This window comes from Arvicola amphibius, chromosome 7 (genome assembly GCF_903992535.2).
Source record: "Arvicola amphibius chromosome 7, mArvAmp1.2, whole genome shotgun sequence".
NCBI classification, from domain to species: domain Eukaryota; kingdom Metazoa; phylum Chordata; class Mammalia; order Rodentia; family Cricetidae; genus Arvicola; species Arvicola amphibius.
Window position 1 is genome coordinate 78,974,346 of NC_052053.1, and position 23,435 is coordinate 78,997,780.

General features: G+C 40.3%; 1 protein-coding gene across 4 annotated transcripts in view; it reads right to left on the minus strand.

The window, feature by feature from the left end:
• The window catches only part of Cpsf2 (cleavage and polyadenylation specific factor 2), a 27,477-nt gene continuing 4,042 nt past the window's right edge, over nt 1-23,435 (minus strand). For 3 of the 4 annotated variants that reach the window (XM_038336097.1, XM_038336094.1, XM_038336098.1), the window contains exons 2-14: nt 21,758-21,939; nt 20,339-20,604; nt 18,774-18,903; nt 17,231-17,346; nt 15,841-16,028; nt 14,620-14,910; nt 8,509-8,609; nt 7,977-8,177; nt 5,804-5,956; nt 4,899-5,124; nt 3,538-3,837; nt 2,006-2,140; nt 1-1,443 (exon numbers count right to left, since the gene is read on the minus strand). In XM_038336097.1, coding sequence (XP_038192025.1) covers nt 1,351-1,443; nt 2,006-2,140; nt 3,538-3,837; nt 4,899-5,124; nt 5,804-5,956; nt 7,977-8,177; nt 8,509-8,609; nt 14,620-14,910; nt 15,841-16,028; nt 17,231-17,346; nt 18,774-18,903; nt 20,339-20,604; nt 21,758-21,906 — 2,349 coding nt within the window. In that variant the 5' untranslated portion in view covers nt 21,907-21,939 and the 3' untranslated portion in view covers nt 1-1,350. The remainder of the gene's footprint in view (nt 1,444-2,005; nt 2,141-3,537; nt 3,838-4,898; nt 5,125-5,803; nt 5,957-7,976; nt 8,178-8,508; nt 8,610-14,619; nt 14,911-15,840; nt 16,029-17,230; nt 17,347-18,773; nt 18,904-20,338; nt 20,605-21,757; nt 21,940-23,435) is intronic. The other variant, XM_038336095.1, reaches the window with a different exon arrangement.

Genomic DNA, 23,435 nt, shown 5'->3' on the forward strand with positions numbered 1-23,435 from the left:
ACGTCTCTAAATGCTACTGCGCAGAGAGGAGGGCTTAAAGCTTCAGCAAGCATCAAGGACTGCCTTGATTACGCTGCCTTCTAAGAAATAAAGCAACAGGCTACAATGGGACAACATGGTTCATTGTTCAAGTGAATGGAGCTGCATATTTTCAGTTTTTACTCTTAAGCAGGATTCTTTGTACTACATCAAGGGTGGCAATTACCCCAGTTAAGTACCATTTCTGTAGTAATAGCATAAAATCCAACCGCTATTTACATGAACTTAGAAAACAAGCTAAGAAAGGAAAACATTTATACCCTTTAATTAAATTACACTGTTACCTTATAAAAATGTGAGGGTCAACATTTGTTCTTTAAAAACAGAGCATTGGATAGTTTCAAATACAGCTGCTCGGTCAACAGTTAAAAATGTGTCTAAACAAAATATATGCAGAACTGGGAACACACCAGGTTTTCTTTTTGCTGGTTTTGAGATAGGATCCCAATATGTAGGCTCAGGCTGGCCTCTAATTCACAATCCTCCTACACCAGCTTCCTGGGTGCTGTTGGAATTACAGGCATATATACCAAACAGCTTCAAGGCTTTCTTTTAGATGACATTTATTCAAATGATGAGGTTATAAATTCAAATTGAACAACAAAAAATCTTCATACACAAGAAATGGGAGAAATAAATATTTATTCTAAACTGAACATGTGTGCTGCCTCACACTACGATGAAGGTAGAGGGCAGAGACTCCGTGTGGCGGCAACTGCATATCAGAATTCAAAAAGGAGGAACAGCACAGCACGCTATTTTTAAAATGTTTCGCCAGTTTCTTGTTTGTGTTTGTATCTTTATAGCACATCTTTTCTTGTAATTCTCCCTTTCCATTCCAGCAAACAGAAGAAACTGCTGCACGAACGCACCCACACCAGTTTCTGTAAGGCCATGAACTGCTCCGCTAGGTCGCACTGTTTGTTTGTTTCAAGTAATGAACCCTTTGAGCAAGGGCTCTGCAGAGGAAATCAACACCTTCAGTTCTGAGCCTGTCTCTTCGTGAGGCCTCTAGCATTCCACAAGGCAGAGAATTTACAAAATGGGTTTTATTTACATTTTCTTTCTTTCTTTTTTTTTTTATTCAGTACTGGGAATCAAACCCAGGGCCTTGCACATGCTAGGCAAGAGCTCTACCACTGAGCTACACCCCAGGCTCTTGATTCATATTTTTCAAAATCTAATACATGCTCATGTTTTCTGGCAGATTCTTTTTGTATGTTACAAAACAAGACAGCGAAAGTTTAGCCTCAGATGAGAATCCTTTCCTCCTGAGAAAGGTCAAGCAGACACTTCCTGACATCACGTCCTTTACACAATGGCATACTGTTCATATAAAAGGTCTCGTATCCTATAAAAGTCTTGACAAAGGCAGCCTTCTAACCCGATGCGTCCAGTTTCTGTCTAGAAAAACAGTTTAAAAAGTTCTTTAGTATAGCTCCCATTCATCAACATTCAGAAACAATAAACAACATCTATAACATGGACCACTTTATGACTACTCAGGAAATGGGTTGCCCTGACTCTGGAATATAGATACAGTATTGTAGTAATGAGGTTTTTTTATTTTTTTTGTTTGGTTGTTTTTTTTTTTTGGTTTTTCGAGACAGGGTTTCCCTGTAGTTTCTAGAGCCTGTCCTGGAACTAGCTCTTGTAGACCAGGCTGGCCTCGAACTCAGAGATCCGCCTGCCTCTGCCTCCCAAGTGCTGGGATTAAAGGCGTGTGCCACCACCGCCCGGCAGTAATGAGTTTTTATAGATACATAAATGTCAGAGGATTCAAATTATAAAAATTTACTTATAAAATTTGTACCACGTATTTGAATCATTGCTATAAGCCTTTAAGGACATCATTATGAATATAAATGGCTGTTTTTCAGTTTTATGAAATTATAAGAACTACAGAATTAATGTGTTTCAGAAGCACATACATGTTCAATGCAGCCCTCACTAAAAATGAACTTACTCTGCGGACTGCTACTTGATTGTTGCAGACAAGTACGCCTCCTACAAATTCGGCTTGAATCCCCTCCCGCAAAAGAACTTGCTTGAAGTCAGATAGTCTTGGCTCATTCATAAAAACGGACTGATGTCCAGGAACCTTGAACGAAGTCAAAGGGGAAAGATTAGCTTCAGTAAAGCAGTAGGCACACAGTGTACTGGATAAAATGGGACACAGCATGATCTCTGAGACATTTTCATTATTCCCTCGAGTCCTTTGACAGATCATGTCAAGACTGTAAATTACATTCCAAGTTTGTCACTCTGGTGCTACTTTTTGTCACTTACCATTACAAAGCCCTTCACATTTTCTGATGTTTCACAATTTTATTAGTCATGCCTCCTAATAACAGAGACTCAAGGTAATATTACGCTCCTCACCTACCCACTTGCTAGAGGGTCAACTAGAGTGTCAAGAGGCAGAACTGCACCGAAACCTCATTTCCAGGTCCCCAGTCCCCTGCTCAGTTCAGAGTCTAAGTCCTTCCTAATCCCACTTCCACATTCCCTCCTCCTCAGAGTGACTGCAAGGGATGCTACAGGCTGAGAACCAGAAAGGCAAGTGTTTTTGCCTACTCTGAAAATGCTTTGAAGAGCACTATAGCTTTAGTATAGAGAAAATCTCCTTATTCCTCCTCCTCCTCCCAGCTTCAAGAGTAGTGCTAGATCAGAAGCCAGCAGAAGGGGCCGTCTCTCTCTATCTCTCTCTCTCTCTACTCCACGGTGCGCTAAAGCCTTCACTTGACATGTCTGTAGGGCTCCTACAGTATTAATATCGCTCACGGTGCGCTAAGGACTTCACTTGACACGTCTGTAGGGCTCCTACAGTATTAATATTCTCTCCTTTATTGCCTAGGAGCTTTTCTAGTTAACGAGGCCCCTCTTGAGAACATGCACCTCCTAGGCTAGCATTAAAGCTGCACTCAATAGCAGATGTTTAACTGCATCGAAACCAAACTGATTTGAATGGAACTGACAAGACAGAAAAATGGCATTGTTAGAAAACTCCCATCTCATCACTGGAGGGCCTCATAATCAGACTCTGTATTTCAAAATCCACACTGAGAACAAATCACAAACAACTGCATTAGCAGCTAAGGGAGGGTAATACGGCACACATGAAATGAAAGCGGAAGGGAGGGCCAGGGTATGAAGGAGAAGAGAAAGGGAGAATTGTTGAAAAAATTCTGTTTAAAAATAAATAATAAAACATAAAACTATAGATTCTACTTAAAATGTTTAATAATTAAAAGCAAGAATTGGTAAAGGTTCCCCTGGCTGCAAAGACTGAGACACATGTCCTGGGTAATGCTTTGTAAGAACTCCAAACTGGTCCCTACACAATATTTGAGCAGGTAAGGCCACAATGGGGAAGTAGCAGGCAGACACATGGAGACAGTCAGACTGGGGATGTAGCTCAATGGCAGAGCACATGTGAGGCCCCATCAATCCCCAGACCACTAAACAGAGAGACAAGAGAAAGCAGAGGCTTCTCACCTCATGAGGCGGCAAAGGCTCCAGGGTAGGGATGATCTCTGTCTCTTCACCCAATTCCTTGTCATCATCTCCAAACAGACTCTTCATGGCCTTCTGCTGGGCTATGGCGCTGGAATCTGAAGGGCCATCCACCTGCATTTCAGAGTCTTCTCCATCATCCTTGAGCTCTCCTTCTTCCAGAATAACTCCCGTGTCCACTTTGGAAACTCTCATGTCTAAGACGCCATCTATCCAAGCTAACTCGGCATCTTTGGCTTTACAAAACTGAAGGGAGCTGACAAGCGAGTCCTTTAATCTGACCTGGAGACACAAAGGGAGGGAAGGAACAAAACCCACAGCGTTTATGTTAACAAATCAAACATAAAACATAAAATCTTTGCCATTTTCTAACTCTGAAAACCCCTCTCCTCAGATGTCAGCCTTCACAGTGACATAATTATCTGTAAGGGCCTGGGGATCCTTGGCCACTTTCCAAACAAGGTTCTCAATCTGACTGCACAACAGAATCACGCGGAGTCCCCACTCCCACCCCGATACTAACACTGCGGTGTTACCTCTAGTATTTCTAGTGTAATTATTGAAATTAAGACCGGAACATCTACGGCTGCTGCCTTAGAGTGCTGGCGCCTGTGCTTTCTGGAATGTGCCATGTAATTTCACACCTCCATGTTTCTTTCTCTTACTAATCCAGAAAAACTTTCTGCCTGGCAAGTTCTCACTTCTTCCAGACAGAGACATCACACCTACCTTCAACAGTCACTATCTCCCACAACCAGATAAGACTATCTCTCTTCTAACTAGCCATTTTCTCTATCTGTCTCTATTTCTCTCAATTAGGAGAACAACTGTGGCATCTGTTGAGCTCCTTAAACATTTTCCTTGAGGCTGGGTATGGTTGTACATGCCTAAATGCCAGCAGCACTTTAGAGGATGAGGCAGGAGAATCGAGCCTGAGAGTAGCATGGGCTACACAGCCAGACCTGTCATTCAGGAATGAATGTCTCTCTCTCTCATTTTGAGCACACTTATCATTCCCTCACATCGGTACTTTAGCCAACACTGTCTATCTAACTAGAAGACTCTTTCCCGACTCCGCACTGACAAACTAGCTAAGCATCCAATAAGAGGCCGTTTAGTTATCATTTCTTCCAGAAAGCCTTTTCCAAACTTCCAAACGCGAGTAGGAGCCCTCTTCTAGCACCTTGCACAGTGTCAAAGGAGTAAGAGTAAGGGAATTAGACTGCTTTAAACATTACGAACTGTGGACTGTTAGGGCAGAGCGCTGCGTCTCACGCACCACATTCCCAGTGAACCTGAGCTAGCACAGAGTACAGCAGCAGTGTCTGTTTCGTCATATTTACCTGATAGATATGCGTTTCGCTTGTGGCATCAACTGTTTCGTGTAGCTTTGGCATGTATACTTTAATATCTTTCCCACCAAATGCACGGCAGCACTCAGCCAGATCCTGACTGGCCTCTGGTGGGCCATGGACAATGATCAACTGCCGTGGTTTCATCTGATTGATGATCTTTTTAATGGAGTCTCCATCAGAGCGTCCTTCATAGTCTATGTAAGTAACCCTGGCTCTGTAATTAGACATCATTATTCAAGCTCACTTTCTTGGTAAGCTAATTCTAAAACTAAGCTTTTATCATCAGGAAAGAAATGCACATAACTTATGAAGGGGAAATTGTGAAATGCACGTGACAGTATGTATCCCCAAAAGCCCTGTCCAAGAACATACACAAAAGGTATCACTGGACAAAAAGATCATTTGTTCTCTGGTGATTCAAATTCTAAAATAATCACCTCTTGGCAGTATTAACTGTATTATGTAGGAAAGAGTTTCTTAATTACTTCCGGTCCTGAAACATTTTCTACCCCCAAGCATTAAGTGTCTCAGTCAAGAAGGACATTTCATGAAATAAGCAGCAACGCAGAAGAATTAGCTTCTCAGCTGCACCGTTCTCCCGCCTGTTACCAGACTGATTAAAAAGGCCGGAAATAAAGTCTCTTCATAGAAATGTACAATTTAATGTTCAACTCCTCCCCCATCCTACCACTAAGCCAATTACTCTGGTATTCAAGGATCATCAATGAGAATACCACCATACTTAACAGGCCTTTTCACAGAAAAGGGAATTTTAAAAGCATGAACTAGAGGCTCTGCTGAAATCTCACTTTTGAAACAATGTACATTATATAACTCAAGGGCTTGAAAGTGTATCTTAAACCCTAATCTCCAAACCCCATGCAGGCACTTACTTTATCTCAATAGACTCTGTTGCAGAAACACACTTGGTGGGAACATCAGACAGGTCCTGATCCATGGGCTCGTCGCCATTTGTCAAACCAGATTCTAATTTGCTTTTTTCTTCTTCAGTAGCCTGAAGTTCTGGCACTAAGAAATCTTCTGGTCTAAACAAAGAGTCTCTAATTAGACATGTGGAAGGCATGCTAACATTATGTAATATATGTAACTGACTAATAGGAGGCATAATTTAAAGACTCCTCAAGTATTTTTAACACTTATTCATTTAACTCAAAGCTAATTAATATACAATATCAATCATCAGATGATTACATGTATTATGGTTTCATAACCATTGAAGAGTGCTATTTATTTATTTAGCTGGCAGTACTAAGCACTGAACCCAGGATACCTGCACAAGCTAGGCAAGCATGCTATTTCTGAGCTACACCCCCATCCAGGAGTGCTCTTTAAGGATGCTGTAGACTACTGAGACCCCCTGAACTTGTCAAGAGACAATCTGAATGGCAGTAACAAGCACAAGCACTCTCGAAATCTGGGCCTACACTTCTTTCCTTCTTCTCTTTTTCTTTCTTTCTTCCTTCCTTTTTTTTTCCTTCCGTGTTTTGAGACAGGGTTTCTTTTGAAGCCCTGGCTGTCCTAGAACTAGCTTTGTAGATCAGGCTGGCCTCGAACTCAAAAGATCCACCTGCCTCTGCCTTCTGAGTGTTGGGGCTAAGGGTGTATGCCACCACTACCCGATGGCCCTGCATTTTTTTTATAATTATTAGTGTGAATGTATGTATTTATGTGTGACCCAAAACATAGTTCTCTCTGTATTACTGAAAAGAGCAAGATCCCTGTTTTTACAATTCTCTAACACCCTGTGAACAGCCTTCTTTCTAGTTCATTCTCACTTGTCTCTGAGAACCCAGGCTCTGTTCTCTAACAACCAGGTTGTTACAGCTTCTTATTCCCATAGTTAACATTTCCAACTGTGAACCACAGAATAACAATAACAGTAACAACTACTTAAAGCATATTTAGCATGAATCCAGGCTAAACAAAATCTCAAATCAAAAAAACAAAATCTCACAGGCTGGAGTGTAACTCAATGATAGTAACTGCTTAGCATGTACAGGGCCTGGGTTTGATTACTAAAGCCCTACTCTCATCCTCCCCAAAAAACCCTAAGCAAAAACAACAAAAACCTCCTACAACTTCATTTAATTTGTATCCACTTTCTCAGCAAAGTCAAGTAGTGTCCAGGGCAGTGAGATGGCTCGGTGGGTTAAGGAAGTTGCTGCCCAAATTGATAACCTGAGTTTGCTCTCCAGAACCTACAGTGGAATGAAAGAACTGACTCTTGCAAGTTGTCCCCTGGTCTCCACATGGCCATGTATATGAGGTGTGCACATGCACATGTGTGTACACACAACAGTAAGCAGCTAAGCAGCAGACTGGTCACTTACCAGATGAAACTAAACAAACACCAGCATTGTTTATTTACATTGCCATGTTTTCTCTTTTTTTTTGGGGGGGGGGAACTATATAGACAATGGAACTTTCCTAAGTAAGCCAAGTCTACAACCTGCTCAACAGCATTATGGAAGTACTAGGCAAGTGTAAATTACATGCTTATAATCCTGGCTCTGAAGCGGGATCAATGGTCAGAGAGACAAGGGGAAACCAAGAGAAGAAGCATCAAACACTGTGCATTCGGCTGAGGCACCTGGCTGTTTCTGGGGAAGCAGAGGGAGAGGGAACCCTCAGAACAGATTAGCAATGCTTTCAAAACTGCAGTTTGAGCAAGTGATTTCAGTGTTTTTATGGTTCCTTCCATTATCTCATATTCCCTTTTTAGCTAAAAGCATTAGAAGTCATTTCCAAATAAATACAATCACTAACCAAAGTTTAGAAGTCATTTCCCAAATAAATACAATCACTAACCAAAGTTCTTTTTCTAATCGGGGGGAAAAGGATGCCTAAATCACCCTTCATGCAACTGAGCAACGAAAAGAGACTTTCCTTTCACTACTAACTCTCTAGATGCCCCTCAATGTTTCTATTTTTACGCTTCAAATTAGAAGCCTCTTGTATCTTTCAAGTCAAGGCACTCAGGAGCAAAGCACATGGTGACCAGAGAGACCAAAGTCTCTGGGTCAAGAGTTTGTTCTGCTCACATACTTGATGATCTCTCCGTACTCATCCCATTTAATTCTTTCTTCTGGGGCAGGAAACATAGGGTAGGATTTTTTGGCCTGTTTGAAGAAGCTGCCTTTGCGACTGCCTTCCCCTTTCATCATGAGGTCGTGCTTTGTCTTGTGAGCCGAGGGCTGGTCGGCATCTTCCTCCACGTCACTCTCATCACTGGAGTCCATGTCTGCCCTAGGTTAGGGACACAGCGGGGCCACAATGTCCCCAAGTCAGTTTGGCTTAGTATTTATAAAACTATGAATGAATTACTCACCAGTATTAACTCAAATCATAATAATCAGCATTAGTGGATTTTGAAAAAACATAACATTAACTTCTTTAATGAATTGGTATTATTTAGCAGTAAAAGGATGTTATTTTTGCCATTCAAAAAGTTTAATAAAAGTCAGAGTCCTAAGAAAATCTCAGTTGATTCCATTGGAAGTTTGAATCCTACAATGTGTTCTTTGTACACTAGATGCAGACTTAACCTTATGAGTTACTCTTTATGTGAGTCACTCACTCTTTCGATTGCTCAAGTTTCTTAGCAGCTTCTTTCTTTAGTTTCTCTTTTTCCACATATTCTTCAAGTTCTTTCCCTTCAAGCTTCACGCGTTTCCTCAGCTAATAAAAAACAGACCAAAGAAAAGGCAGTGTCAGGAGAGCTGGGTGGCGGGTGTGAGACACATTGCTTCTCTAAAGTGATCTTTCAGTTCTCATCTGAAATTAATCACGTTTCCATGACACTGACTTACATATCTTAATTAGGTTAGTACTAAAACCAAGCTATTAGAGAAGAGGAACTTAAATCGAACTGGTTAAAATACACCAGAGTCAACTAGGGGAAGGAAGCAGTTAAGCATTTTTATAATTTGAAGTAGAAAAGTCACATAAGCCCCAAAGCCATAAATCATAAGGAAAGAGTGAATAATTATCCAACATGGAGAAAATAAAACATCTTTCCTATTTTATATCCCTCGGAACTAAAAGAAAAGGTGAACATATTGGCTGTAATATGACAGTCAGAATCTGTTTTCCTAAGAACTTCCCAAATCAAGAAAGAGATTACACATCTAAAAGGACAAAATAGTTAAAGGAAATTGAAAAAAATAAGAATGATTGTTGACACAGGCAACACAGAACAGTGAATAAAATCTGTCTAATTTGCAAGACTGGAAATTACCTGGAGAAGAGACACCTTCCGCTGTTAGCGAATACTAGCAAACTGTTAGAAGACAATTTGCTAACAACTAAAAATAAAAAACTATAAATAAAAATGCGCTTCTCTTTTGATGTAGTTCTTCCTATTTCTAGGAATTTATTTTACTGAAACAGAGCTGTTAAAAGTATACAGCAGTGGGCTGGAGAGATGGCTCAGAGGTTAAGAGCACTGGCTGCTCTTCCGGAGGTCCTGAGTTCAATTCCCAGCAAGCACATGGTGGCTCACAACCATCTGTACTGAGATCTGACGCCCTCCTCTGGCATGCTGGCATACATGGAGGCAGAATGTTGTATACATAATAAATAAATAATTTTTAAAAAGTATATAGCAGTAATGTTTTAAAAAAAACTGGCAAATCCATCAATGTGGAACAACTGAATTAGTAGTTTGCAATCTTTTTTTAAAAACACAAGTATTCTTTTTAATTTTATGTGCATTGGTGTTTTGCCTTGGGTGTTGGGTTCCCTGGAACTGGAGTTACAGAGAGCTATGAGATGTCATGTGGGTGCTGGGAATTGAACCCGGGTCCTCTGGAAGAGCAGCCAGCGCTCTTAACCACTGAGTCATCTCTCCAGCCTCTAGTTTTCATTCTTGATCATCAGAGGACCTTAAAAACTAGAGACCCCTTGGGGCTGATGAGATGGCTCAGCGGGGAACGGCACTTACCAAGAAGGCCCCAGAATCCACTGAGGAAGGAGGGATCAACTCCAGGAAGCTATCCTCTGCCTTCTATGTGTGCACCATGTGCATACACAACTCACACATAAACAATAAATTAAAAATATAATCAAAGAACCCCAGGGGTTAGAGAGGTGGCTGAGAACTGACTCCTCTTTCTGGGTTTAGTTCTTAGAACCCACACAGTACCTTACAATTGTCTGTAATTACAGTTCCAGGAAATCCAACACCCTTTTCTTGCCTCCATGGGCATCAGGCATGCATATGGTATAGACATACAAGCAGAAAAAGCATCCACATACATGAAATAATGAAAAACTACTTAATGTAAACAGCCAAGATTTTAAATTGTATGTACATATGTATTGGTATATGGGGAGGTCATGAAATTAGAAAGGATCATGAAGAAAGGAAGAAGAAGAAATGTGAAAGAAGAAATAGAGACAGCAAGGGAATATATTAGGTAAGAGCAGAAAGAGGAACTATTTGGGGTCGGAAGGGAACCGGTGGAGGGGGGAGGGGAAAGGATCAAGGAGAACAAAGTGTACTGGTGCATGTGTACATCAAAATGCCATAGTACAACTCACCACTTTGCACTGCAGGCTAACCTAAAAATTATTAATAACTTTTAAATGTTAAGTCATAACAACTCAATGCAACATGTACTCCCAGGTGAATCACAGACAAAATTGGAAGAGGTAATTAAAAAGAGCACTGTTGTGCCAACCAGCTAGATCAGCAGATTAAATAGTAGCATGGTACCAGTGTTTATCTCCTGTTTTCTTTGGCTCTCGTTTCCACATAATACATACTGCGGTACTATCCAAGGTAATGCTGAAATAACTGCAATCTTTCAAATGGTTTAGAAAAAAACGTGTGCGTAATTCTGTGTCCGTGTAGACACATGATGCGATACAGCAAACCCAGCTAAACCTCAACAGCTAGGGCGCTGGAGTATTCACACTATTTTTCCAACTTTTGGCTAAATTTGTAACTATTTCAAAATAAAAGTTAAACCAAAATCAAGTGATAAACACTCACAAATGTGGCATCTCACATCTGGCTATCAGCTTACTCAAAACATGTTTTAAAATAAAAAACTGTTATAAAAAACTTAGATACCTTGCACAAAAATCAATTTTAATTAAGTATTTAATTCCTGGATTTAACATGTACCTCTTATAAAAATGTTCTTACAGTAATGTATCTCAGAACCCAAAAGCCTCAGGAGGGAGAAGTGAGTTTTAGGCTAGGCTTTCCTTCATAGCAAGACTCCGCCTCAAAAAACCAAATAATTAAATAATTAAATATTTTGTCCCGGTTCTATATTCCAGCTCTTCCTTCCTTCCTTCCTTCCTTCCTTCCTTCCTTCCTTCCTTCCTTCCTTCCTTCCTCCCTTTTTGTTTTGTTTTTTTCAAGACAGGGTTTCTCTGTAGCTTTGGAGCCTGTCCTGGAACTAGCTCTTGTAGACCAGGCTGGTCTCGACCTCTGTCTCTGCCTCCTGAGTGCTGGGATTAAAGGCGTGCACTACCACTGCCCGGCCTATATTCCATTTCTGAGCTCTGAAATTAACTGCTATATTTATAAACAGTTTCTGGAACAACCAACTCGAAGATGCATTTCTTCTCCACGTTCACAGTACCACTCCAAATGATACCTTCCCCTAATATAAACCTCCAGTTTGTTCTTTGTTCACCTTTTTTTGTTTGTTTTTTAAATTACTGATTTTTTTTTTTTCTAAATGAACAAGGCTTAATCTCTTGGTGCACTGCATCCACACGAAGAAGCTAATGTGGCAGATGACTGGCCTGTATAACCTCGTTCTGACATCATCATGACAGCGACCAGCATGTTCACTGAGGGCCACCAGTGCAGCTGCATTGCCCTGGCCACGAGGAAGGTCCCTCTTCTTCTGGAACTTTATTCAGTTTGGTAGCAAAGAGAAGACAACTAACAAGGAACAGGTGGTAATGAACACCAAGAAAAGAATACAAAGTTGTAGCTAACAAATAGTCTTTAGATTCACAGCAGGCCTTAAACAGACACCAGCGACAAGGAAACAGCCTCTTCCCTACAGACAGGAGAATCGCCAGGGGGAGTGTGTGGAATGTGCCTGGGTCAGAACAGAAGAACTGCCGGGGAGTGTGTGGAATGTGCCTGGGTCAGAAAAATGGGTGCTTGCCCGGTGTGACAGCGCACACCCTTTAGTCCTAGCACTCAGGAAGCAGAGGCAGGCGGATGTGACCACATAAAGGCAGAACAAAGGGAGCGGAGGGTGGAGGTGGTGAGTGGGGACAGAACCTGAGCACACTAAGTAGCCTTTTACACTAAAGCCTTTCATGTTGTTCCCTTTGCTTCTGATATCATGAGGATGCTTTGGAATGTCATTTTCTTTTTCTTTTTATCCAAACTTTTAATGTCCTTTTAATTCCTCAATGGGATATCAACCCTAATTGAGTTTCCAGTAATTAAAATTTTCATATTCAATATTTCATCTCTCATGAAGCCATTTTAAGTACTTCTGAGTTATTTTAACTTGATATTTCTAAGCTATTAAATAACCCAAGACAGTGTTTTATTTTGATATGCTTGCTTGGACTCTTCCATCAGCAATGCTGTAGTTAGTGAGTATTTATCAGACTTCAGTTGCTGATAATGATGCTTTTCTTAAACGACTTATTATGTGAGACAAGGATACTGTATGGCTTTTCACAAAGTAAATATTCCTTCAAATGCTGCTATGAGGACAAAATACAAAATGGCCATCTAAAACTATGCACTGTCCTGCAGTTATGAGTCAACCCACTTGAAATGATGGCTATAGACTTCTGTCAACACTGGTAGTGGGAAACTGACAGATTTGATGGCTTGGTTATTAAGCAAAATCTTTCCACATCTTAGTTGTTCTGCTAGCTGTCTGTGGTTGAGAGTGCAGAGGTGGTGCAGTGTAGTGAGTGGTAGGACAAAAATTCCTGACAGACCCCTTCTATTTTTCTGTTAAATACTTGAGTAGGCCATGGGCTAGGGATGAGACTAGATTAGTTGTGGGGTGCTGGAAGAGAAAAAAGACAAAGGTTGGTTCACAGGGCATGAAGATGCTGGAATGCAGGCACACACTAGGGCAAAGGTGTGGCCAGACAAGAGGAAAGGCAGGTTTTCTAATAGTGCCTGCGCAGTGTTTACTCATGGGACACTGTCTTCAAGCTAATAGGACAACACATGGGACAAGGGGAGGTTCATGAACTCAAAGACCCAATGAGACTGACAAGCTGCCAACCCTGGAGTCAGAGAAAGGCAGCTGGAAGATAGGACTCAGACACCTGAAATAGACAGGGAAGCAGCCCAGGCAGAGTGCACAAAAGGCCTTTAGGAAATAAGGTATTCTTCAAGAAATGGAGAGAGGCTGGGTGTGAAGGCATACACCTTTAATCCCAGCTCTCAGGTAGAGGTAGGTGAATCTCTGTGAGCCCTAGGCTAGCCAGAGTTACTAGGCTCTCAGAAACAAACAAACAAACAAACAAAACAAAGAAAAAACCAAAACAGAGACCAAGGCTTTGATTGCATAGGGCACATGTATATGTGAACACACAAACTAAAAATTAAAACGTGTGTGTGTTTTCTTTATAAAGACAGCTAAAGTGTGTAGATGCCTGCTGTCAAGCCTGAAGACCTAATTTTAATTCCCAGGACCCACACGGCGGAAGGAGATAAATGACTCCAGAAAGTTGTCTTCTGACCTGAAAGAATCAAGGTCAAAAGTCTGCAATGGGGCTGGAAGTGTGGCTCATGGCACAATACCTGCCTAGAATGGCCAAGGTCCTTGGTTTCAGCATGGGGAATAAGGGTCACAGGAAGATTAATAAATGCCTAAAATGAGAAGGGTTAGGAAATCATCATGACTCACATTATGATTTGCAAAGGAAAGAAAAACAGGTTGAAGGCTATGATATAGAATAAGTACACTTATCCACGGTACAGAAACAAGTAAAGAATATCTACTTGAATGTGGCCACTGGTGAAATAACACAATAATGGCATGACTGTTATACGTCTAACCAACTGACTGGATTTGGCCTGTCCTACAGGAGGGAATTCATAACTGGCAATGTTAAACTGGTCAAAAGGCCCTGACTAGGGAGGTCACTGGCCACTGTGGGGAGTCTACTGTTGCTCTGCTAAATGGTCATGTTGACAGACTGCCTTCCAAATATTTATGTTTGTACCCACAGATTAATGCTGCTCTTAACCGTGCTGAGAGACACTTTTTGCAAAGGGAGCAGTTAATGAAGACTCTGTGCTGAGCAACTGGGACTGTGAGGTCTGATTCCCAGACGGGAGACCTAGACCAATGGCCCCACACCTCCAAGGCTCAGGGAACCAGGCAGGAAAGGAGATGGCAAGAATTTAAGAGCTGGAGGATAGGGAGGAATGCTGTGAAATGTTGTCTTCTGGATATAATGTGTGTTGCACCGATGACTTCAGTGCAGCTGTGGTCACCTGCATACGATCAAGCCAGTCAAAAATCCAGCATGGACAGGCCCACCTCTAGCAGAAGAGCTACAATGGCTGCCGAGGGAGGGAGAATCATTGTTCTTCGGGGATGTGGCACAAGCGTGTTGCCCATGCTTTAGTAGATGGTTACACACACACACACACACACACACACACGCAACATTAATTGGAGCCAGTGCCAAATAAATACAATAAACATAAAGTTTGAATATAAGTGCTCACCTCTATTTCTGTAACTTTCTCAGAAGGATTATCAATTAAGAAACGTGCTAAAGTCCCAGGAGTTGTTCTATAGGTTAGAATGATTGAGTTTTTCGGGTCCTGACACCACTGAATAAAGAGGTCTCTTGAGAATCCACACTCAAGGTCAGGCTGGCTGGCAAGTACAACTTTGGGGCTTGGAACTCGAGCCAAGTCAGAAAGACCATGGCACAGAGAGAGATGGCGAAACTGAAACGGGTTATTTCTTTTGTCTTCAAAACATCTCATTAATTTATCACTCATCCATTCTACCTAAAACAAGGAGGAAAATGACAATAATTAGAAAATGCCATAGATGTGAGATATTTAACAATAATCAAATTTTAAGTCTTTTCCCCAACTAGTTGATTAAATTCGTGCTATTTGGACAAGTAGCTAATAGGCTTTTCCTCATTAGATTCTCCTACTCCAGTTTTTAATCCTTAAACAAAGAAACAAACAAAAAGGAAAAAAATTTTTGAGTGTGGTGGCGCACGCCTTTAATCGCTACACTCAGGAGGCAGAAGCAGGCGGATCTGACTTTGAGGCCAGACTGGTCTACAGAGCAAGTTCCAAGGCCAAGGATACACTGAGAAACTCCGTCTTGAAAAAACAATAACAATTTACAGTGTTTCACTTATGTCTGCTTAAATCTTTTTGAGAAGAGAATGGTGTTCTAAATCAATAGTGGAACCCAGGTATCAATGCTTGGAGGGAAATGAATTTATTTTAAGAATGATGTGGCCAGGCAGTGGTGGTGCACGCCTTTAATCCCAACACCAGGAAGCAGAGGCAAGCAGATCTCTGTGAGTTCAAGGCCAGCCTGGCCTACAGAATGAGTTCTAGAACAGGCTCCAAAGCTAAAGAGAAACTCTGCCTCAGAAAAATAAATAAAACAGAAAAAAAGAAAAAAAAGGATAAATTCTAGCACTGATATTTTATTTATTTTTTTGATATTTTATTTTTATCCCCTTTTTACAGATCAGGAAACCAAGCGTTAGAAAACAAGCAACTTGATCAACCTGTAAAATGGAGATAAAAATACAAACTTTAGGCTTAAGTGAAATAATGTATGCGAAGAACACAGGACACTAAGCAGTTAACATTCAGCTGCTATTATTATCAATTGTAGAAAAATAATATCTGACGGGCAATTACGACACAACACTTAAACTCTTTATTCAATGTCACATGAGAACAAACCTGTGATTTGGAAAACTCCACCACGTTATAACTGACATTATTCAGGAGTGCCAGTGAATAGACACCCAGCCCTGCATCTTTAGTTCTCCAAATCTGATCAAGAAGCTGAGCAAGCTCCAGAACTCGGCCTGCCGTGTCCACCGCTATGAGCACATTTCCATCACCCCGAAGAGTTTCCAGGACATTTGCTTAAACAAGAACAGAAGATCCCTATAAAACAAGTGCTTTGTAACAAAATTAAACTCAATTCCCCAGTGTCGTTTATAAAGACTGTATAAGTAGTTACTAGGACACATATAAAAAGTACTTGTTCACATCAACACAATTACTTTTGACTTGATTAAATGTATCTTTCTATGAATAAAATACACAATACATGTTTTGTACGCATGTATGTAGAATAAAATACAGAACATGTTCCCTTCCAAGAAGAAAAGCATCCTTAGAAATAGATGTCATTGTTCTCAAAGTCAGCTTGAAGTGTTGGGTAAAAGCAAACTCTACCTAGCAAACACACACACACACACACACACACACACACTCTGAGGAGCTTCTTAAAGTTAGTGAGTTGGTAAGTAGACAGATGAGAGTGCTTGCTCCCATGTTTAAAAGTGGAACAGCTTTCCTGTTGCCATCACATATGGCTTATAAAAAATAACACAAAGCACAGCAGAAAGAGTCAAAGCAGAAGCACCTCAGCAAAGTCAAGCTAACTCTATGGGAATAGAACACACCGCACCCGCCAGCAGACCTTGTGCGCTCTCATCCTCTCTTGGGTACCCTCCCACTGTTCTTTGGAGCATATACATACACACACACACACACACACACATATACACATACACACACACATACATAGATATACGTGTGTGTGTGTGTGTGTGTGTGTGTGTGTGTGTGTGTGTGTATAAAATCTCCACGTTATACAGAGACCAGCGATTGCCTCAGAGAGCTATACATGTGCTAAGTGGTCGAGGAAGCCAACGTTTAGAGAGACAGCATCCTGACATGGTCATATTAGCATCTCTCAAAACCAAACCAAACCAAACCAAACCAAGACCAAACCAGACCAGACCAAGCCAACACCACAGGAGTTATGGGCCCAGCAAAACAGCTCAATGGGGTAATGTGCTTGTTGCCAAGCCTTGATCCTAAAGACCTAGATGGTGGGAGGAGACACCTCACATCCACAAGTTGTCCTCTGACCTCTACATGCACTCTGTCGCAAGCATACACATGTACATACATACACTGTATAAACTTAAAAAATATAATTAGAAAATTAATTATTAGAGTTAGCCAATCTCTTCCAGCATAGCTAGACAAAATAATCAGGATTTGCTATCTACACACTTGAACGCTATCCCAACAGAATACTAGACATACGTACTCAGGAGCTGCTCGTCTCTCTGTTTCCTTCTAGGCTGCACATACGTAGCATTAAATGAATCTGTGATAAGTAGAGAGGGTCTGCTTAGCATTTCCAGGGAACATCCATTTAAGTGGCTATAACAAAGTTTAAAGATGAAGAATACCTGTCATTTCAAATGAACATTGATAGCTAACCTATTACAAAAGTACTGCTTTTCTAAGCACCCCCAACTATAAACATATGCATGCTTGATTTTATATGCACTGGTGTTTTGCCATGGCTGTTGGGTCCCCTGGTACTGGAGTTACAGATAGTTGTGAGCTGCCACATGGGTGCTGGGAATTGAACCTGGGTCCTCTGGAAGAGCTCTCAACCACTGAGCCATCTCTCCAGCACCATGTATTTGATTTAAAAAAAAAAAATCTCATAAATTCAGAAAAGTTTGAGGAAACAAAATATTCTAGAGGATCACTTAAAGACAAATGATATGATATATTGGACATATCCCTCTAAACACAAATTTTCTTGTGTATCCATATATGCATTTAGAACATAGATATCTTATAGATATTCCTATATATTCATTTCTTTCTTCTGAATTTTTCCCATGACATTAATATTTTTCTTTCTAAACCCAGCTTTTAGAATTGTAAAAACCTTCTGCTTGACATTTGATTTTAGAGAAATGGGCTATATGCAGCCCAAGTGATGTCATAATATCTTGAATAATTCCTAGTCTTACATGTATGTAAATCTTTGGCTAATTACTACAGTATTTTATGGTTTTATAGTGTAGGCTACTGTTTTAAATCTGCATATAATCAAATCCAGCAGTCTTCTTTTGTAAGCACGTCACCTTGTGTGGGCAGGGCACAGCAACACTGCTGCCTTCCTCAATTAACTCTAAATCGCCTAAAATTTACTGTTGTACTTTCTAAAGTGGTTGAATTCATTTACCATTTACTCATTTACATTTTCAACCTTCTCATCTACCCATGATTACAACTCTAAATTCAATCTGTTAGTCCTTAATGTTTAGACCTTAAGATGACTGTAATCTAACACAAAATAGCCATGGATTTAATGTACAGTTGTAGCAAAGGAAGCCTGTAGGACAGTGAACACACACACAAAATTTACAGTATTTTTCTGAATATCAAATGAATAATGTAAAATTATAACCATTATGTTCCCTTTTAAAGGAAATCTGTCATCAAGTATCATTAAATTAGATGGCAATTACTACCCAGCCTCCAAAGAAAAGAATCACAAAGTTCTATCAAAAAGTCAAGATCATATAAAATATAATGTAATGTATAAAAATACACTTTCAACACCCCCAGGGAAATATCTGCATTATAGGATAGATACTGAAATATAAAAAGTTTAAAGCCCTTATGTCCTATAATGAACCTGTCAATCTACAATGCAAATACTCAGTACTTGATATTTTTAAATTGCTGTAGAGTTCTGATGAGAAACTAAAAAGCGGCTTCTGATTTTCCTTCAGTGAATGGAACAGTGGTGGCGCTGCCTTCAGCGCTCCTCTAGATATACCTACATCTCCCTCTTGTGGTTGAAGTCAACGGCATACACGATTTCCTCTTCTCCATCTTTGACTATTTTCCATATTGTTCCTCCTATCATATGGCCAGCTGGCAGGGGTGTGATAGACAAACCATGTCCTTTGCCTACACAACAAAAAAATGACAATACTCAGACTTTTCACAATCTCAAGGACAGATGTATTTCTAAGTTATGTTAACAGCAACATGTTCACTGGCATATAACTCAGATGTTAAAATGCTTACAGCAGAAAGAAACCCCCTCTCATGTCTCCAGCTACTCTACTCCCTTAATAGAGACAATTATTCTTCTCATTTCATTGTGCGTACCCCAGAGGTAATCTATCTGCGCTCGCAAACACAAGGCTAGAGACTAGACTGAACAGCCGGCACACTATTACTCAGCTGTACGCTGTATTTGTAGCGCCATGGACTGAGCCCAGGGCCCCTTGCACACCGGACAAACACCACTACATTACCTCCTCAGGACTAAGTTTTGATATTTGTACTGCACAGGTAATTGTCAAGTTGTTACCACCTCTGTTAACCTAACTGATGGAATAACAACTCAAACCTCATTATAATGAAGAATTTATCTACAGAAAAGCTAAACACAAGCAAAACTATGAAGACCATACCACTAGTTGTCATTTTGTGGTTTAATCAGCATCAACTGCTGCTGTCACTTTTCTTGGGCGTTTTTTTTTTTATTATTATTATTATTTTTTAGATAGGGTTTCACTATGTACAGCCCAGGCTGCCTGAACTTGCTCTGTATCCTAGATGGGCCTTGAACTCAGGATCCTTCTCTCAGGCCTCCAAGAACTGTGAGCATGAGCACCACACTAGCTACTGTGCCATGTTTTTAACGCTATAGTTCATGTTTAAGAAAACCTGTAACAGGATTCCCTCTTGTAGATCTGATACTTGACATCATTATCAAGTAATACATTTTCTACCTATTTAATTTGCTTTAGGGCTCTGAGTCATTTTGTCTCCTGAACCTAACTATAAGTTACAAGGATTCAGACATACTAGCTTTGTTCATTTTACACTGTTTCCTACCCAAATATGAGGACACCCAAGCCGTTAACATATCGCTAGTATTTAGTCTGAAATATTTTGAAATTCAAATGGAAATTTCAGGTAGAACGTGCTAGTCCCTTCCTTTCCCCCAATCAAGACAGGGTTCCTCTCTGTAACCCTGGCTATCCTGGAACTCACTATGTAGACCAGGCTGGCCTCGAACATACAGAGATCTGCCTGCCTCTGCCTCCCAAGTGCTGGGATTAAAGGTGTGTGCCACAACCTCCGGGCAGAAAGTGCTAATTTTTATTCCCACACCACAATGCCTGTAATTTGTATAATATAATCCTCTCAGAAGGCAACTCACTCCATTACTCCAAACTGGGTAGGACGCGGCTAAGGGTGAATTCCTTGCCTAGCATGCTTGAGGCTCTGGGTTGGATCCCAGCACTGTAAAAACTAAAAAACTCAAAACAAAAAGAAAGAAAAAAGAAAACAACTTCCACTTCATTCGTCTACCAATTTACTACATTACCTTTCAAGTTCACAATCTGAGAGAATTTTAGCTGCTGTATTTTATCAAAGGCTGCATCCACATCATCTAATGTAAAGAGGGTAAAATCTTCTGTATTGTGGCGAGACTGATAGAGATCGTACATGAACATCTGCCCCATTTTGTAAACAGGAATGGTGGCATAGATGGCGCAGTTCAGACCCAGCTTCCCCACAGCGAATGGGAGGGCGCCAAGGTGGAGTGGGTCGGGGTGAGACAGGAGCACCGCATCAATCTGGTGAACATGCCTGTGAACACAACCAAGAGGGCAGCTCATCAGTTCTGAGGCAGAGAGCGCGGAACGGCCATCCTGATGCACCCATTCACCTTGGGTCTACTCTAGGCTACACTGAGGCAGAAGAGCAAACCCAAGGCTAAGAAAATGACCCCTGAGAACTGTAATTGAAAGCACAAGAGAAAATGGAGACGCCACATTTAAGCTGATCTTGGATGGTTACCACATATGCTAGTAAGTTTAAGAAGTCAGCTTGGAACCGAGAAGACTGTTAAAGGGACAGACTTAAATGCTCACATAGTTGTTACTGACTTTGCTTCAGTTTTCTAGCTGGGTGACAAAATGACAGTTGTCGTAAATATCATTAACCAGGAAAGTATACGTCCTCAAGGGCGAAAGAATTAAAGGAGATTTTTGGGGGTCGGCCTTCAAGTTCTCCTTTTTTATTTTATTAATAGTAATGCAGCAAATGTAAATTTCTTGGGTTTTTTTTCTGACATATTTAGGTTGATACCATTCAAAGAATTAAGTTTCAATAGTGACTAAGGCGACACAGAAAGTGAGGTAATATCATTCGGGGACAGAGCTTTCACAGGGACGTATCAATTTTCTTCAGGTTTTGACATATTCATGTTCTTTCCAAAAATTAAATAGCACACTTTCTGTGGTCCACTAGCAAAGTAACAACAAAGCTTCACTGAATTTCAAAACCAAAACTTATCAGCCAATCAAAATTTTGCAAATTACAATGGTTATAATGTAGCTTTCTGTTTTATATACTTAGTATAAACTAAAACCACAACAATTACAATTTAGCTTTCTGCCATAAATAAAACTTTCTATAAACTAAAGAAATGACAGCAACAGTTTTATAACATCAGAATGACATTATAAAGTGTAAAGTTGAGGATCTGGTTTTTGTTTTTTTTTTTTAAGCTTTGTTTGCTTGTTTGTTTGGTTTTTTTTGTTTGTTTGTTTTTCAAGACAGGATTTCTCTGTAGCTTTGGAGCCTGTCCTGGAACTAGCTCTGTAGACCAGGTTGGCCTTGAATACAGAGATCCACCTGCCTCTGCCTCCCGGTGGTTGGGTTAAAGGTGTGCGCCACCACCGCCGCCCTGTTTTTAAGTTGATTTAATAAAAGCCTAGAACTACAAACTGTAACTTACTTCCTCAGGGAATCAATAATGTCCATAGAGAAGTGTTCATCCCAGCCACAGTCCAACAAAAACCTAAACTCATCAACCTGGAGAAGATAGCAAAGAGCAGACTCTTCTTGGACCCCGGAGAGGGTAGTTAATTTGATGATAGATGTCATCTTTCTGGTCCAGTAATGGTTACCTAAAAGGTACTTACAAATAAAAATATAATTAAGCATAAAGCACAGTCCACGTCATAGGCAAATTATTTCAATTTTTTATGCGCAGAAATTCCAGAGTTTGATTAAAAGCTAGCATTTCCATCATAGCTATATTTAAAAGTACAACCTTGTTTTCAGAGACCTTCACACCCTCCCCAGGGTGGCTGTGAAGTAGGGGACTTTGGAATCACTGATCCAGATTTCAATCAACTCCTACATGATTCAGGGCAAGTTAATTAACTTTTCCTCACCTAGGGACTCCAGTTAATAAAACATTAGCATTAATATACATATACAGAGGGTGGAGGATTCCAAATAATGTGGAAATTATCTAGACTGTATTGCTCAGTATTAAGTGGTAATAAATTAAGAACTCAGTCTTCAAGGCTAATCTGTTTTTTCTCTATCTAGCTCGATGACAGTCTTTTTCTCTATATGAGGTATTAAATACAGGGACTCTTGAGAATCTGATTAAAAACCATGGCTCCTCCTTTCTCCCACAATCCTCAACACACACACACACACACACACACACACGAAATGTATATACTCATAGAAACTCAAATACTTTTCAGGAAGCAAATGTTGACAACACTTGTGTTGCATTGTAAGCAACTGAAAAACATCTTAAGGTTTGCAATTAATTCTAACAGTGTTTGTTTGCAATTCCCCAAACAAAATCTGACACACAGTAGGCACCCAACACACACCCAATGCCTACCATATATTTTCCAAAAAGATTAATATGAGCACTGTGTTGTTGTAAACTGGTAAAAGCCAGTGAGATGGCTCAGCAAGTAATGTGGGGTCTACAGTTAACAGCTCCAGTCCTCTTTGGTTTATTTATTATCTTTTTGAGACAAGGTCTCATATAATGTAGATGGCCTCTCTATGTAGCAAAAGACCACTTTAAATGCCTCATCCTCCTACTTACCTCCCCACTTCCCAAATACTAGGATCATAGGCCTGGGTAATCTACCTGACTAGACTTGACCCATCTGATGTATTAATTAGCAGAAGTACATAGTAGCTGTTCTAATAAGTTAAAATCTGAAATACTGATTTACTTATTTACTGATTTTTACTTACTTACATTTACTGATTTGCTTACTTGAGGTATGAGAAATAAACACATAAATTTTCTATTCTTTTGGTTTGTTTGTTTTCAAGATTGGGTCTTATTATGTAGCCCTGGCTATACTGGAACTCACTATATAGACCAGACTGGTCTTGAACTCACAGAGATCTACCTTCCTCTGCCTCAAGATTAAAGGCTTGCAGCACTATGGCTGGCTTAATTTTCTACTCTATAAAAATGCTTATAAATACAGTTTTGAAGATAATCTAGGCACTATTTCCCCTAAAGTTTCTCTTTGGGAGGGGACAGTGCTTGAACTCAAACTTGGGGTTCCATGTATGTTAAGCAAGTGCTCTAGCACTGAGCTAAACACCCAACTCTTTAAATATACTTCAGTTCTCAGTATACA